Raw genomic sequence first — 18,915 nt, forward strand, 5'->3', positions numbered from 1 at the left:
CATTGCGTGTGTAGCGTGCGTTGGAAAATGTGGCCCGACTATTACGAACTGAATGAACAAGCGTGGTGTGAGCGCGCACAAACACGAAGAGATCACACTGAATGACAGCAGACAACGACTGTCAAAACGCTGGCAGCAAGCATACGCCGCAACGGGCGAAGGTACGTGCGGTCTATCGCTTCAACGGAAACTGAGCGGCGAATGCACTTAAAGGTCAGAGCCGTGTGGAGGTAAGAGACGGTGCGAGCGAGCGACGAGCGCGGTTGTTGGCAGAGAAGTGCGCCCCCCCCCCCCCCCCCCTTGCTCCCTCCGGCGCTGGCTTCCTGCTTCCTTGCTTGCGCGTGGGAGATTGAGTGCGTTCGCTCTCCGTGATAGCGCGCGTCTCCGCACGCTTCCTCTCGGTCATACGGCGCGCGGCGAAGATTTTATCTATAGGGAACGTCACGGCGACGGCGACGGCGACGGCGACGACGACGGCGACGGCGACGACGACGGCGACGGCGACGACGACGGCGACGACGACGCCGACGGCAGAAATCCGGTTCAAGTGTCCATATAATTGCTATCGCAATAAAATGATCTACAATTCACCATTATGGGGTCCCCCAATGTCCGGCCTGTGGGACGTAATATTGTGCCAGAGATCTTTGCTCACGCGCTCGTATAGCCCATACCTCCAAATTTTACTCTCTAATGCCGATAACTACGCATGTTGCAGGTGCTACACGCGCAGCTCCGGCCAGGGCTTGAGGGGAACTACACACAGAGAACCACTTTGGAAGCAGCCATCGCCCTCGACAGATGTACCGACAGGCCCGGTGGCTGTGAAGCCATCGAAGACTTTGCACAGTACATGATAGACCGCGGTTTCTCCCGGCCGGTGCGGGCCATCCTAACAGAGCAGGCTGGACTGCTGTAGTTGTTCGACGTTCTGTTGGACATCGCCGTAAATCGGAGAGCCGCGCTGTGATTTGACGACAGTGCCGCATACTTCGACATCGGCGCCTCCACCATCGTCACCGTCGAAGACGTGGGGGCGCTGGCGTGGCACCCAATGCGGCAGCTGTCTTCCCTGGACGACAACGCGTATACGCGGGCTTGGCTCGCAACATGTCATCGCTGTTGATGAACGGTTCGCTCGTGCTCGATGACGAAGACGTCGTGACAGAGCTGCGTGGTGACGAAACTGTCAAATTCGTATGCGAAGTCAAATGCTTGTAAATAATGAATAGGCTTCATAAAAATACTTTTACAATCGAAAGCTTTAGATGGTCGTTTTGCGCTGTTTCCCAGTGTCACGAGAGAGCTCTATATCACACCAAGCTTACATTTGGTGGAAAACAAGGGAAGCTTGTGGGTTATCTGTAGGCAAATTGTCAAAGTGTGTCGGTTAGTGCGGCCTATGGCAATAAATTACGTATGCAGGAGCTCCTGGGCAATACGAGTGGATATTACGAAAGGCGCAGAATGTGGCCTCCGCTGCTCTGGGAGAGTAATACATTCCACAAAAATAAAATATATTGAAAATAAGTGGGGGGGGGGGGGGGGGTATTACGCCAAATCTGTATGTGAAGTTATGTATGTATGAATCACATACAGGGGACTTTGTGAAAAATTCCTTTAGAACGTGCTCAAATGCTTTATATGACTATTTTATAGTGGTATGTTTCACAGTGTCCAGAGAGAACTCTGTCACAACGAGCTTACATTTGGTTGAAATGGGGGGAATCTTAAGCGACAATACTGTAACATCTCTAGCTTCATCACAGGTGCTTTAGAGCTTTTACTGAACCATCTTCTGTTCCCAATTTTCATTCGTTATACAAGGTTCCTAGTTGGTTTTGCCGTTGTGCTCGGTGAACTAAACGAGGCATCTTGTTTAAACTATATATGTGAAAATAAAGGGTAGATTATGGGTGATACGAATTCCCAGTTAGTAATGTCGAGCTTGGTCGAGGTCCTTGCACATATTACGTGTTTATGTTCTCCGGGGCATTCTGCGTGTTTTGCGAAATGGTTCAGCACTTTATCAGCTGCACAGAGGCAGCTATAAATGCCCCAAATATGACATTTAGTGGCCGTCGAGGGAACATGATTCGTAAATTTAGTGGCGAAATAAAATGTGCGTGGAGAAATTACTGCCTCTGTAAAACATTCTTTAACAAATCCTCAAAAGCGTTTGTTGGCAAGGTTACAAACTGGCGAGTCGTATGCGGAGAATGTTTTAAGGTATGTGGTTTAATTACCGACAGATGAAATTCTTTTTGCAACTGCTCGAAACTTCGCTGGATATTGGGTTGCAATTCTGCAAGGTCGCGAAAGTCTGCTGCCGTTTTATTTTATTTTCTTGTCTTTATTATTTACTAGTTTATTAACTATTCCTTGTATATTTTATATACAAAAATTCCCAATACGCTCGATTTCATTACTACCAATATCCCTATAAGATTTTTTGTTCACAAAATATTTTTGTTCCCTTCCACTGTCCGATTCCTGGCCTATCTGTCGCAGTGTGACTGTCTTTTTTTTTTGAAAAGGAAAGACTACGCCATTCTACAAGTCTGGGTTTGGCAGTGCACTGGCTACGCCTGGTTTTCCACATCATTTATGTTCAAGGAACTGCGCAACCACCTCACCGCCGGCATCTTCCTCGTGCTAGTTTAATGATAATGACATAATTTTGTAACCTCGTCGTGACACTATATACAATGTTTCTTAAACACCTCAAGCCCACAAGAGAAAGGCGCGGGTGGCGATTGGGCAAGGTGTTCCCAGCAAGCAGGCGGTTCTACCCCGGCGTTGCACGCGCACAAGCCTATTAAGAGAATGCAGCGTGGGGGCTCTACCTGAATACATGGGAACGGAGAAACCGTTTTTCTCTGCAACTGCAGCGCCGAACTGGAATTATGTTTGTTGCATTTAAAAGAACTATTGACTGTATTAGGCACATTTTTTTATCTAGGCCGTCGAGTTTTTATTAAGTATTGTTGAAGATTGCTAAATTATAAAAGCGAAACAATCAAGTTTACAACTCTGTAACTAAGCAATTGAAAACAATATCACATTCGTGTAAACTGTTCCTAATATTACATGCAAAGTGGATAAAACTGATGCATTATGTATATGGTACATCAGTTTTGTCATACATCATTTCATATATTGCACCAAGCTGATGTAATATATAAAATGTGTCCTCTTTAGATTCACTAACGGTTGTTGCTTTCGGAAGTTCGATAACTGCTTTTAGGTGCACAGGTGCAAATTTGTAAATTTAGGGCTTCCGTTTTATTTAATTTCTCTGATTCTGTGGTACTTTCGTAAAACATTCTAGATCATAAGTCGAAACTCTGATTCCTACAGGCTTCTTCAATAAAACGTCGTCTCTAAAATGCAGCAAATTTCATTCAAATCGGTCAAGGGGTTGTCTCCTAAAAGCATTTCTACGTTTTACGTGTATTTTAATCGGCGACGTTGGAGTTGGCCCCGTGCTAAAGCTTCTTTTTGAGACAGCGCAGTTTTCATGGAACTCCGCCACACCTGCCAGCTGTCCAGAGGAAGGTCGTCACGGTAGGTGTCATCTATAGATACTCGCCTGCTACATGAAGCTCGGGCAGCGCACGTCACGCAGTTCGAAGGTTGAATGGCTGTGTAACGGCGGATTATTTCAGTGTGCAGTGGTAGCTAGCTACTACCGGAGTCTGCATGAAGGTTCCGGCTGAGATCAAGTGCGCAAAGTCACTATACCGCGATCTATGCATGGCGCTCGGGCGGGTGAGCGAACAGCGGCTCGCTTCTTCAGCACTGGCTCTGGCCATAGGCGCGGTGCTAGCTGAGGAGCAGCACACATCTGCTGCTACTCTTGCCGGGCAAGCACTGCCTTGTGTCTACTACAGTACAAAATGGTACGTACAAATGAAGGATATAGATCGAGCAGCGCAAGGTGCAAAATAAAAAAAAGAAAGAAAAAGGCAGCAGTAGTTAAACATTGGGGAAGATCATGTGAATGTCAATAGAAATGGCACCGTTCCGTGTTGTTGTTGTTGTTGCCTCAGAATGAAGATGATGATGGCTTTTGAAATGACCCAAACCTACCGTAGGGTATAGGCCACGAACCGGATAATAATATAATCAGCCGTGCTTAAACAGGTTTGAATTGACCTGTTGGGGTTCCTGTGTGCCAAAACCCGACTTGATCTTGAGGTACGCCGTAGTGGGGGACTCCGGATTAATTTTGACCACCAGGGGATCTTTCACGCGCCACCAATGCACAGGACACGGTCCTTTTTGCATTTCGCCCCCCATCGACAAGCGGCTGCCGCGGTCGGGATTAATTCGCTCCCGCGACCTCATGCTTAACAGCGAAGCACCATAGCCGCTAAGCCACCGCGTCGGGTGCATGAACAAGTAGAGCAACACGAACTTCATTAATTATGGGGTTTTACGTGCCGAAACCACGATCTGATTGTGAGGCACGCCGTAGTGGGGGACTCCGGAAATTTGGACCACCTGGGGTTCTTTAACGTGCACCTAAATCTAAGTACACGGGTGTTTTCGCATTTCGCCCCCCCCCCCCCCCCCCCCTTGTTGAAAAAGAAAAGTGCACCCAACAAAAGGCAAATAAGACTGATAAGCAAACAACAACGAAAAGCTTCGTCGTTATTACTACAGCAGGGGCGCTGAAAGTGTATAATGTACGACAGCTCATTTTCTTTTTTTTATGTAAAATATTTTTCGCTCATTTTAAAGAAATTTGTTCTCTTTCTCTCTTATTTTTAAAGTCAAATTTTCAATTGCCTCTTTCATCCGCTTTGCGGGTGCTGCTTTTTTTTTTTCGGGTAACGATAAGCGCATGACCCATTACCAGCCAGCAACGGGTATTTCTTTTCCCTCCTTTGAATGACCACGTGAGTTACGTGGCGTCCCTCATCACGGTTCTTACATGTTTATTTTCGCGTAGAAAAATAGAAATGTAGGCTTCCCTAGGGCAGTCTATCTCGAAATATCAAATACACTACTCAGGCATGAATAATGGAGATAAAAGAGCAATAACGCAAAAAAAAACATCAACACGCACAAAATACATAAACGCAAGGCACAAGCACAGAAATAGTGTCATTCTTGTCTAATTACAATCGGTCGCTACACTACACACCAGAGTATTGTCATCGTCGTCATGATCAACAACAACGTCATCATTATTCGAAAATGCAACCAAAGCGTGTATGAGTGTGGAAGAAACTGAGAATTGCTTCAATACGTTACATTTTCCTGAGCGAGATACGTTTGGATAAATATTACGTTGAATTTGCATCATTAGTATTTAACTTGCGTAGCATTCGTATTACAATTTGTGCAAGCAACAAGAAAAGCTTCCTTACGACTGATTCCCTCAAAGCGTCGGTTTCGCCGATTTTGTTTCTCTCTTTCGTGACTGCAGCCACGTGACGCGAAATGACTATAGGTGCGCGAACGGCGAGGAAATTGGGTTCCCGTTGTCCTGTCCGTATTCCTGTTTTGTTCCTTGTCCAAACTCCCACAGCTGATATGCGCTGTGGAGAATACCCCTGTTAGAGAATACACGAACTCAAGTTCTTTTTTCCTAACCAAGACCCTTTTTTAATGACAAAGTTTCCTCTGAGCTTTCTAAGATTTCTGGCCCTTCCAGTACCCGATTTAGGCCGTGAGCTCCTCGTGGTCACTTCCACAGCCATTTCTGCACTCGCCTATTATCCACGCGGATGCATGGAATGAACGAAGGTCTTCGAAATATCCGTTGCGTTCGGCGGTGCTTCCGACCTTCCGCCAATGTCTTGGCAAATCCATTATACTCTCAGTGGCAGCCTGCTTTATAGCAGCCTCATTGGTTCGTACAGCTGACTCGTACAGTACACATTAAACCTGCTTTCGCATATGAACGTGTACCACACGACGTATATAACTGAATATATTATCTCATGGAAGCTACAGCAATGATGCGAGATATGCAGGTTTTTGAAGCGTTAGTCTTATTAAGCAACTACTCGGTTTCGCGTCATCATCGGCGTTTGCACGCAGCGAGAGAAGAGTTCGGTCACGTGACGCAAATCTCGGTTCTCTGCAATACCACAAGAGGGTGTTGCCATCCGTACATCACTACCCCTCACGGGCAGCCTCCATCTTCCTTTACAGAAAAATGTCTTAAAGAAAGAAGGACCTTCAGACGCCCCAGCGATTCGGCGAGCTCCAAATCGCCAGCGAGAGCACCTAGGCCTTCAATAGTCCGGCCTTGCATGTCGTGGAGCCAGTTGCGAGGCGACGTAAACGAAAGGACTCATCGGGTGGAGCCGCAGAAGCAGGAGCGCAGTGACGTAGACGCGAGGACCCTGCTATAACGAGTCGCAGAACCTAATGAAGAGCGTGCCAGTTTGAGCCGTCGAGGCAAAAGCGAGGCGACGAAATCAGCAAGCAAAGACAACAATCAAGGCAGAGGCTGGCAACCAAGACATTCGCCACACAGTTCCAGGACAATCCCTTCGGCTACAGGCTGCTCGGTGTGCGATCGCTTGTGCTTCAAGAGCGACCTATTTGCCTTGCGTCTGCCTCATAAGGCGATACTATATCCTTGGTGCTCTTGACAGCGACTTCTCGATATTGCGGTTGTGCTTCTCGAGTCTGCAGTTGGTCCGCAAACATGATGTAATACATGAAACCGTTGAAACTTGACATGTGTCCGAAACATTATTTGCTCTCACAACACAGCCACCACCTAATTAAACATTCGTGTTACCCACTCGTGACTGTAATGTGATGATGTTGAACCGATAACAACGTGAAATGCCGACCTATGAATATATATTAGAAGAATGTTACATTAGAAGGAACTGGGCCATATAGCATTAGCCATTCGTCTATGGGGTTGGTTAAAAGTAGAATTTTGGGAGATCTCAATTTCATCATTTCCTTGTTAATGTTTTATTAACTTCATCTCTCATTTACGTTCCTAACAGGCATGTTTCTCATCATCATCGTCACTGCATATCGTGGCCACGCGCCTCCTCGTGAAAGGCAGAAGAAGAAGATGATGAGCTCGCTGGTGTTGGTCACTGCTCTCGCTCTTCCTTTAGCCGAAGCGTTCGCCGGGACAGTGAATCCCAACTACTACGAAATCGGTGAGTGACTGCGACCTACCTCAAGTGGAATGACTGTTCTGAAAAAAAAAAAAAGCTGCTCAGGACACGCGCACTTAGCTACGCGTATCCATTGATGATCGCAAGGTTTGGCCTGCCACTCCTGGGAATAAAACAGTAGATTCGTATCTTGTATTGATTGTGCATTAATTCTTCCCTTTCTTTAGCACTCACTGGTATGAAAACTGTCGTACCAATGACCGTTTTCTTAACCCTTACATGATAAGCAGTATTTGACACGGTCTGACTAATGTGTGATTTGCCTGTTTATGGCACCAATACTTAGTTTGCACTCGATGATAGGCCACTTGAAATTTACGTGGTGTAGTCACTGTATAATGTATCACGTACACTTCGTTTCCTACTGTAATCCATTTAGATGTGCAAATAACCGTATATTCCGCGTAGATGGTGTTCTATCACTCCGTGTTGCCGTGTGTTCGTAATAATTCAGTCCCTTTTTAGCCTTCATCCTTTGCATTAGATCTTCGCGCGCCTACGCTGCCATCACATGTCGTAAAATCTATTTAATACGTGCCCTGGGACAAAGACAGCCTGCGAAAGTGTATTTAGGCATGTGAAGTCGATAAGGGACCAACATGAAGACTATGACTAATGGCTTATAGACAATACATTTCACGAATCCCTCTTGCAGTATATGCATGAAACGTGCTTATAAATCATTTCATTCCAACATTATGCCGCGTGGAAACACTGATGCGTAAAAGAAATGCACCTACTTGAACAGTTCTTTCGGTTCTCTCTGCAGGTTGAGTTCTTAGTGTATCAGACTTGAAGTCTACATTTTCTCGTTGTGTTCTTTTCATACATGTTTGTTTAAATTTGTTTCTTCTCCTCCTAAATCGTCTTTAAAGTTTATTTACCTCTTCCTTCCTATTCAAATCAACTGTAAGCCAAGATGTTGCTGGTGCTCTCTTTTACACTTGCTTAAATCTGTTTAAAGATGTTGAATAATGTGCTTCCGTATACTAACGGCGTGCAAAGCAAGTTTATGCGCAGCTTGGCATAGCTTAACAATTGACATGCTCATTGAAGTTCATCATTTTAAAGCAGTGACTATTTACGCACGCAGGTATAGTGGGAAAAAAGTTATTTGTATTCGGTAGTCTGCTTTCCAATGACGAGCCCCCCGTGGCGTTTGCCGTGTGGTCATTCGCTCTTCGTTCGCGTCGCAGTGTCGCTGAACGACTTCTGCGACAACAAAGAGAACAAGAAGGACCTGCGCAACACGACGCAGAGCAAGTCTGCGGCCATCGTGACGGCGACCCAGTTCCGCGACATGCGTGGCAGCATCAAGGACGGCTGCTCCATCGACCTGTCCACCAAGGGGACGGCGGGCCTGATAGTGTCCCTCGTCGAGATGAACCTGCGCTCGGGTGTGCTGAACCGATCCTGCATCGACTACGTCAACGTACGTTTGATGGGCGCATGCGTGCGCCTCCATGGGTGTGCGAGCGCCATAATTTCTCTCGCGATAACAGCGCTGTGAAGGGTCTTAACTGCGCTGCGAGTATGGTTTAGGTTTACGTGTCCCTCATTCTATACTAAGGATTCTATAGCTTTCTATACTACGCCCCCTTTGCAGAACTCCTATGTGTTTGTGAACTTCCAAGAGATTCCAGCCGTGCACTAGTGCCTAAACGCGAGTAGAATGCAACTGTAACGTATTTCTTTTGGTGGACGGCCGAAAGATGGATAACATATGCCAACGCATAGACCAAAGTTATCACACACAGCAAAAAAGGTTCGGTGAATGAAACAGAATGATGAATTAAACAACTCCTGCGTCATATTGCCTTTGGACCTTCCGCATACGCGAAATAAGTTCTATCTTTGACATATGGTATGCTACACGTGATGGAAACTTAGTTTGTCGCGCGTATGAATATTTTAGCCTGATAATGATCATAACTGTTTTCCATTGCTTCGACAGGTACGGAATGTTCATAACTCATTATTTTGACGACAAACTTCTGAAGAGGTAGCGGGCGACTTCGTTGTTCAATTAGCTCCTACGATTCCTAGCGTAATATATGCCTCGTTGAGGTCCGCTTAATTTTTTCATACAACCCTGCAAGAACCGTTGAAAACTCGAGGGTGTAATTATCATGAGGTGTACCGCTACACCGCGACAATTTATTAAGAGTGCAGGTTGTGCGTAATAAGAACAGAAGCTGTCACCCATCGCCTGGCTGCCACCATTTTCACAATCCTAATTTGGAAGCAATTTAGCTCTCCTTCTCGTCTTTGCATTACCTGCCTTGAATTTTCATTACGTATCCCTTTACCCGCGTAGTTACACTGTAGGTCGGTGGACACTGCATTGCCCGCCTTGCCGCCTCTTATATGTAAGATTCCCGAAAATTAGTCTTTGAGGACCGAAAAGCAAGCTCAACGCACTTAGGCGTTTCAAGCAAAAGCGGATGTTGTCCTGGTCGTGCAGATCGTGACCAAGTTCCACATCCCCAGCGACAAGGACGAGCGCTGCGGTCGCGTGCGCGCCGACGAGTACCGCTACTTCGCCACGTCGCAGTCACTGCAGCTCCGGCTTCACTCGCGCACGCCGCTGTCGACTTTCTTCGACGGCTACACCCTCGCCGTGGTCGTCACCAGCTTCACCGAAGGTCCGCCGCCGGCATGCTGCCACACCTTGGTTGGGCGGTCGCCGTTAAATGGCCGCCGTCTGTAGTACTACGGCTGGCTTGTGGCATGTAGTCGCAAAGACGCTGTCGGAGTTTTGCAAATTAGCTAAGCTGAAGCACCCACAGACGAAAAGGAAGAAATCTACCGCAATAACTTCGAAGACCACATGTAAAAGTTGGAAAATCATTCTGTTAAGGTCCAGAGCAGGCGACAAAAGAAATTAACTTGGGTAAGGCCAAAATAAATTAAAGCGTCTCTGCTTTCCCGCATTTGCCAATGTGTGTGACGTGGACGTCGCCTAATACTGAAACCTCAGTTTTGTAGCTACAGGACGCTTAGCAGTTTAGCGACCTGCTAGGCAAAAATAGCTGACTTCGTCCTCCTGTACGAAGGTGTGTAAGGTGGGCTTTGATTTATTTCTTCCCATTCCGCATTTCAGTCTGCGTTGGCATAATGCCTATTACGTAGCCTTCCCCCGTTAAGACATAAAGACGCGAAGGGCGTCTCTAATTTTGAAAAAAGATTTTGTAGCGTCGGTGGTAAATGTGCGCTTATCTCGTTCTCCGCATATAAATTCTCGTCTCTCGTTTAGCGACGCATCTCCCTTTTCACCGCAGCTTCGTCACGTGACGGCGGCTGCGCGCCGCACGAGTTCCAATGCGTGGCCGGCGGGCGCTGCATCTACAAGCACTACCAGTGCGACAACATCAACAACTGCGGCGACAACAGCGACGAGGAGCAGCTCGGGAACTCCATGTGCCGTGAGCATCGGGGTCGTTTCCGAAACGCGCTGGTGGTTCCGCCTCTGTTCGCAGTGCTATAGGTTATCTACTGAACGGCCATAATTGGAGACTCAAATATTGAAAATCTCGATAATTGGGTGTTCCATGATGTCGATAACTGGACTAGTTTGTAGTTTGTATCCGATCATCCTGAAAAGGAGGGAGTAAGCGTACCAGAACACGACATAAAAAAAAATTCACTCTTTTTTTTTTTTTTTTTTTTGGGGGGGGGGGGGGGGGTTGTGCGCTTAGCCCTCGCTTGCAAGGTGCAGGTTGTCTATCTCGGCGACGTTAGCCGCATGGCTCGCACACGTAAATGGGCGTTGACTCCCAGTGGCTGTCACCTCCATCGCTTGGAAAGCTCAAACATGACAGGGAATTGAAGAAAGTGAGCATTTTTTTTTCAGGAATCTGGGGCTGAGTTTGCAGTCTTTCGCCCAATAGGGGGTTCGTATACGAACGGGTGCTCGGAAATCGCGATAGCTACGAGTTCTAGACTAGGGGACGGAAGTGTCATTAGGGGACGGAAGCGGCTTGCAGTACCCAAACTCTGCTTGGGTTTTGCTGGGTCACAAGTGGCTTGCAAGCCACTTGCGTTCCTCAATATAAAGCTCTCTACTATATCGACGACGGTGGCCGCCAGTTGACAAGATTCAGATTAGAGATGAAAATTTTGCACATCCGACGCACGTGTTTTACGCGGTATAGTGGTTCACCAATAGTAATCTTCAATCAATAATTATGGCGAAGCCTACTGGTTGAACAGATGCTGCTCTTAAGAACACAATAACAACACTTTGAATTTTGAATTGCTTCCAGATTATCAGGCACCATCCGCTTTCTGAAAGGGGTAATCATGAAATATCAGCCTGGGTCGAACACAATACTATATACTGCAGAAATTATTGTGAGTCAGCGATGAAATACAAACCTAAGATCGCAGCATGATGGCAACAAGAAGGGAAAAAGGCAATAACTTAAAGAAATACTCATATGGGAATATTTGAGTATTGAAGTTACATAATAGCTGTACAATCTTGGTCTGTATCTTCCTCAGGCGTGTATAGGTGTGGTTTTCACACGTGGTGCCTTCTCTACATCGTTCTCTCGCGTTGGGAATTCACCACGAACTATTAAAAATTGAACCTTGTCTCAAACATAACGTTTCGCAACCAACTGTGCTCCTTTCCAAGGGCTAAACAGTGGATTTAAATGGAAGCAACCTTATATTTTGACAAATATATAACGCAGGAAGGTGCCGAAAGTTGCTTCGGTATGTAGATTTACTTCAGGGTCCTTCTCTATTCGGCTGTCGCACGGCTGGGGTGTTCGTCCTCTTCTCGCGGGCCTCAGGCGGTTTGAGATGCATGCTCTTCAGTTCACTTGGTAACGAGCTGAAACTAAGCACGTGGACATGTTAGTCGAAATGTTTAGTAACCATTTTTCTACACTCTGTGGAGCTTAATGGTCGCCGACGACTTAAGATGATGATGAAACGTGAATTAAGAAGGCTCGATGCTAAACTTCCATATACGACAGGGTGATCGCGCTAATCTAGACACAGACAGAGAAGGCGAGACACACAAGTGCTTGTGTGTCTCGCCTTCTCTGTCTGTGTGTTGTTTGTGCGCTTTTAACCTGTCGTTGTCTACCAACCAGCCCAAACTGACCTCGTTAACTGCCTTGTACGATGCGAAACGTATTTGGTCGTTGTGCTTTCGTGCGAAAGCCTCGCGCTAAACCTTCTCGGCGAGTATTCACGCAACTTTTCCAGAATGGGCGAAAACGTTAAATTTCATTTGCGCGAGCGTTGTGGATGCCATGAACTGAACCGAAACCGAACTCTCCATGGCTGCAATTGACACCCCGCGTCGTCCTTCCCTGTGCGCAGTGATGCCGCTCAGTTCCCTTGTTCTGATCGCCATAGGAACCGTGCAGTTCGCAGTCACGTGGCTCCTTGTCCTTTGTTGCTGCATTCGGAGCGCCCTCTCATCGAAAAAGGCAAGCTATGACGAGATCTGCCAGTGTGACACTTACATACAGAATTCAGATACGTCGTGACCTGCAGGGACGCATAGAACAAGCGCTAAATGATAGGCTCCGAAGCTACTTTTAGCCGATTTTATTTAAAGAGTATTTCAAAAGACAGGTGTTTATTCCTATTCGAGTTTTTAGATATCGACTCCCTCAGCACCATTCTTCTGCCTGTGCTGAATTACTAGAAGAGGCGAGCCATTACGTGCACCTTAAATTGAAATTATTTCGCTAATTAAGAAAGTTTCACTTACTTTTAACTATTCGCTATTTAGCGCATAGTCAAATTCACGAATTTAAGTCGGGCGCGCGCTCTAGGCAAGTTCAATTAGAGTGAATTTTGAAGCTGGCCCCAGTTTTGAGATAAGCTCGACATGCGGCGAAAGGCAATGTCATTTCAGATACTTTTAAGGATGTTTTTGAAGTAATGTAGGACAAATGTAACTGTAACACTAACGTATTTTGGCGTGAAACGTTGGAACGTGTCTCAAAACTGCTATTAGCCATTATTATTATAGGCTTCCGAACTCACCTGCTCCGAGTCATAAATACCGATATGCCTAGAAAAGTTATCACTTAAAGTTATTGGTCAGAACACAGTCAATTACGCATTTTTATTATTGTGTAAATGATGTCCACCTCTTTGAATGATCCATTTTAAAAACTGTAACTCTGCTAACACAGGGGATGAAGTGCTCCTTGGGCAATGTGCCACTTTCATACACACGAAAAGCAAATTCGTTTGAAGAAGAATTAATATTGTTAATGATAAAGAACACTATTCTATATTGTTCTATGCTGTCTTATCCTGTTTCTGCCTTTTAGCGAGGTTGAGCAGTTCAGTGAAATTGCCCGAAATTACATCAATCAGAAAACTATTCACCTAGAACAGTTTCGTGTCAACCAAGAGAGGGTAAAAATAAAGTCAACTCCCGACTTGACGAAGGTTCTCAAGGTGAATTCTTGGTGTCTCAGGTGAACTCTTGTCGCAGTTGACTTTGACAGCTGCAGATCAGTTCCGTCATAAGTGCGGACATTGATAGCCTTACCAGCCAGAATGCCACCTTTGTCAACATCCTCATTCGTAATTATAGCTCTCTAATGCGCGAATATCCACAAGTGAGGACACCATGCAGACGCTACAACCATGGCAGAAAGAAGATATTTGATTTCATAAAGAACACCTTCCTGTGCCACAAGTGACCGTTTCTTCGCATATTTTGTAATCACCATATAGTGGGGTATCCTACGACCTTGCGTCTCACCACACGCCTATACTGGGAAAAGGGTCATTATACCTCGGCTAGGACCGTGCCCAGCTCGGCCGTGATATTGTGAGTTATGGGCGCAATGCACTGGGACTCGAATGTCACATATTTTGAATAATTTAATCTGTAGTTAGTAGTAAGTTTACTTAAATCTATCTTTCATGATTCTTGGTCATCTAACGTATTACAACTGTACGAGAGTGGGTTCCTCTATTTACAGTAGCCACTGTGTCTCTAAGTAATGGTGAAACAATTAAGTTGCTCAGTTTATTGCGTTCACTTTAAAAGCCCGTAAAGACCTGTCTTTCAGCGTCACCCACGATTATATCGTGTGATATACTGAGATGCGTAGATCGTACTATTTCTCGACCTTTCCCCACACGTATAGGGTCACATATGTTCACTAACCCGGAAGCGTAATTGAACAAGTGGTTCTACTCACGCGTCACTGAAACAAGTTTATACATATAGCGACACTATACTAGCTGCCCAGCTATCGAGTGCACCTGGCTTTACTGTAGCACAACACATCGCATTATATAGATGTAAGTGCTCCGAAAAATGCTTGCAGCCTTTCTGTACTCTGCATCCGTGAGTTTTAGAAAGTGGGCTACTGATCCGCTAAGCCTCGCAGATAGTTTATATGTTGGTGTCAGTATCGTTTGTGTAAGGTAGTCATGAATTTCCTTTTTTTTTTCTAGAACTCGATCTCTGCTTGTTTCCTGTCGATTTTCGCCATACCTTTAGAGGTGACACCACTCCCGTAGACAACTAGTCACCGCAGGTTTTCGTGTTTCCTTAGAAGATTAACCGAGTTGTACATGAAACTGAATTTAAGGACTCGTTGTGTTGAGGGAGCTTCTTGAATGCTCGTACGAGCACTGAAAAATTCGCTAGAGAAAAGCAATGCCCCGCACAGCGGATCTAGGTGGAGGTTGTAAAGCGCAGGCAGCCACCACGTAACGTGACAATGTGCGGCGTTCTCTCGAAATTGCGTTTGAATGGGACTGCCACGCGTGAACAATGTTGATCACAAAGAGTCTAATGGACAACTCTATCCCGCTGTGAGTCTAGCGAAGAGAAACAAGTTTATCGGCACAGAAAAGAGGAATTCAGGAAGGGAGAGTGTTACAGACTGAATAGTGGAATTATTTCCCTTTAACGGACTTTTAGTTTCGTGCTGTATAGCAGTCACATAATATATCCTCACGACTGCGTTTACGCGCCTTTGCTTAGCTCTTCTATCATGTTTCGTGGGAAACGCTAAGGCACGCTCTTGTTGTCAACTCGGACAGGTGGTTCTGGAGGACCACACGGACGTTGACACGCCACAGATTCCGAGCAGCACGCTAGCAGTCCCGCGCCGCAGCAGCGTCAGCTTCGAGGACAACGATCCGTGCGCCATCACCGAAGAGATCCAGAGCGAGGCCCTGACTCCCGAGGGCGACGCCCAGCTCTGGGGTCTCAGCCCCGTCACCCAGGCCAAGCGCTCCCTGTCGCGCGCCTATCGCGGTCCCCTGTTCTCCTCCATGAGGAAGAAGGAGTCGGAAGAACAAGTGCCCATGTCGCCCACGTCGTAGCGACTTCACTCGCGTTATCCGCGGCTTCCAATCAACACGGACTAGAAATTCTAGTAGAAATGCACTGAAAGATGAAAAATTTAACGGACATATTTTCTTGTAACATACTGATACTGCATGTATTAACAGATGCCTGCGCTTGTAGTAGACCTACGTTATAACGGCGTTACACATTATTACGGATGGTTAAAACACCCGCCGAAAAGTGTTACACAACGCACCAGGCAGTGCTGAAAGCCGCATAGCAGCTGCGCTGCTCACCATCTGTTCGCCGCCAGGCGAGCGCTGTATTTTATTACCACAGATCCAATTTCTGAAATTCCGCGACCACCGTGGAGCTGTTTACTTTTCTGAAGACCAAAGAAAGCTCGCCAGCTTGGTTTAGTTTGTCTTATGGATATGCAACGCGGTGGTGAACGATAAACAAGCGCAGTAGCTAGTTACAAGCTTAGTAGCGCAAACGTACGCCGTTGCTCGGCACCCATGTCGAGCGGGAAGCAGCAAAACGCTCCAGGCTATAATACATGGGCTTACGTCAAGCAGAATATTTTATATTAGGGCGATGACATCTGGGGCGCCGCTTGCACTAAGCATCGATGTGTTCATCCGCATCTCAATCACCGCACAGTAAACTTTAAGGGTTATTGAAACTTACGAAAAATGTTTTGCCTTTTTCCCTCGACAACTTGCTGCGTGACAGTTTACTTTGACATACGCAAAGTCTCCAAGCTGTGGGTACACACAGTTAAAACACTTCATAAGGGGCCTTTGCTCCAGGTTCATAAAATTGAACAGAATGTTTCCGGTTTTCAGATTCAAGTTTTTTTTTTTTTCGTTATTGGTACACATATACAGTATATGTTATGCAGAAAGAGGTCCCACAGTTAAAACTGCAGCAGGACCTCTTGTTCTTAGTTAATTGCGCTTAAGAATAAGAACGGTTACACAATTTCTACAATGTTAAAGCAATAATACGTATCCGCACAAAAAAATGTAAATATTAAGCAACAAAAAAAATGCCTTGAAGAATAGAAGCAGTTTACAAAGTAGAAATGTCAGCTCTCGATGAACGCTGGTGGGATGATAATGTAGGAGAAGATTTTTCATGGGCCGGTAAATTATTCCATATTTTCACACTAGAAAACCCAGCATTTAGATTGCCGTAGTTGGTGTGTGGTTTTGGAAGTAAACTATTACTTTGCAAAGAGAACCTAGTATTGTTAGGGCTAGCAAGACTAGTTCTGCCAGTGACGAAACGCAATTGCGTGTTTTTAAGTACGTGGTAAATAACGATGCTGTGGTTGTACCAGATAATTTTATTTATTGTGAGGAAGTGTTGTGAGAAAGTGTCAGTGAAGATTGGTTAACATGAGCTTTATAAGGAGCCGATGCGATGATATAGGCAGCGTTATTTTGGATTTGCTGCAATGGATCTATATGGCAGGGATATGCGAGACCCCAAGAACAGATACAATAATTTAAATGGCTATAAATAAAGGAAAAACACGGGGAAGGCGGGAGATGGCAATTGAAGACGATGAGCAAATCGAGAACAAGGTGAAAGCAAGAGCCTTCGGTGTTGTATAGCTAACTGGCACGGGAGCCTTACTGGTGTTGTTGGTTGCGTCAGTTTGTATGAGTTCCTGAGCCCGTACTTGATGTTGCTACCTTGACGCCATGATAATGGGGTGTAGTTGTCCCCGGGCGAGCAGAATGTCTGGGTCCTGGTGTATTTCAGCCTGGGCCGGTATTTTGTAGCGATGCCTTTCCGATGCTAATGCCTTTGCGCGATTTTCGCGCTTGGCCAGTGGTCAGAGCGACGGTCCGCTCACGTTATCTACGGGATCAGTCGGCCGTGAGCGGTGGATGATAAGACTAGTGTAGAATAAAGCGTAACGAATCGCTACAAAATACTGGCCCTGGTGGATGACATCGACGTTTTCGTGTTGGTGTCCAATGTCCACAAGGAAAATCATTGAGCTTACGCGTCCCTAGTGCGTGAGCTAGGAGTGTTTCTGATTGTTGAATAAGTGGCCTGTGTTTATTTGCGATCCTGGGAAGTACAGCTGTCATGGTGATTTCTGCGTTTGGTGTGTTGGTTTCATCGATGTCATGGATGAGAGGAAAGCCAGGAAAGCCCTACACGAAACCTTCAGGCAGTCACATTTAGAACTCCGTTGTACTGACCCCATTTGGAGCTAAAGCTAATCTTGATTGCATAGCACGTGGCCTTGCATTGCGATTGCAGGCACAGCGTTCAGTTGGGTTCATAATGCAGTCAGAGTGCAATGACTTTGAAGAGCTCAACTCTTCGGAACTTCTACCTGTTGTAGCTTGTATGAGATCGGCAGCTCCTGGTTATGATGGTATATCTGTTAGCATGCTCAAATTTATGGCACATAACTTTACGGGTGAGTTGCTAAATATTGTGAACATTTCCCTTGAGAAAGCATGCCTGCCTAACGAGTGGAAGATAGCTAAAATTATCTTGCTTCTAAAGAACTCCGGAAAAGGACTAGATTTGGACAATATTTGGCCAATCGCTGTAACTTATAACACGGTAAAAGATCCGTGGCACAAGTTTTGTTATATGCGCTATTGATGTGTTCTGTTGACTGGATCGCGCAGATCTGTGGGGTTTTAAGCAAATGGTTCTTCGAAAATAAAACAATTTGTTAGAAAGCGCTCGTCCTTGTGTTGCTCCTTTTCTTCGTCCATTAGTTTTGCGCACAAAAAGTTTTTTTTAATTTATGAATCTGTTCCAACTAGGCCGACGTGCAGTTATGCTTCAGTAATTCAGAGTTCTTTGTAATCGTCTATAAGAGAACATTTCTAAAATTAATGCATAGAACACCACTCAGATTGGGTGTCGCAGAGGTTGTTCTCTTTGGTAGGCGCATCTCGATTTAGAAAGCAAGATACGGTTATTATATTTATTTATTTATACCCTCAGGGCCAATGGCATTTCAGAGGGGTGTGGGGATTAGTTGAACATAAATTGTGCATAACAGCATCAGCAAACAGTATAATTATACAATTTTAGCGGATCACGAGCAAGAGTAATTGAATATGATTTCTAATTATTATTATTCAAACTACGTAACTCAACGTGCATAGATTGCTAAGCCAAGGTGTATAAGGGACATAAATAATCACGAGCGCACAATGCAGGGTAAGAAGAGCTTTCAGACAATATTTATGAACAACGGGAAAACAATACTCGAACCGAAATGTCGCGTAAAGTTTGTTTAAAACGGTTAGTATCACTCATGGAGGCAACAGTTACGGGAAGGTGATTACACTCATCAGATGTCTGCGAGACGAATGAGGGTATGAAGGAGTAGGATCTACAAGACGAAATACCAACTTTGAATTGGAGATCAAGCCGAGATGATATGTAATGTGGTGCCAAACGAAGCTC

The 18,915-nt window shown here is 45.5% G+C and overlaps 1 protein-coding gene across 1 annotated transcript; it reads left to right on the forward strand.

Annotated features, from left to right (window-relative positions):
* The first annotated feature begins 1,110 nt into the window (after positions 1 to 1,110).
* Positions 1,111 to 15,494, forward strand: LOC119444636 (uncharacterized). The gene is made up of 7 exons (XM_037709005.1): positions 1,111 to 1,177; positions 6,987 to 7,148; positions 8,363 to 8,598; positions 9,631 to 9,811; positions 10,448 to 10,591; positions 12,504 to 12,613; positions 15,210 to 15,494. Exons 1-7 carry the CDS (start codon positions 1,111 to 1,113, stop codon positions 15,492 to 15,494), a joined length of 1,185 nt encoding a protein of 394 aa, XP_037564933.1.
* Positions 15,495 to 18,915: the final 3,421 nt, after the last annotated feature.

The sequence above is a fragment of the Dermacentor silvarum genome, chromosome 3, assembly GCF_013339745.2.
Source record: "Dermacentor silvarum isolate Dsil-2018 chromosome 3, BIME_Dsil_1.4, whole genome shotgun sequence".
NCBI classification, from domain to species: Eukaryota; Metazoa; Arthropoda; class Arachnida; order Ixodida; family Ixodidae; genus Dermacentor; species Dermacentor silvarum.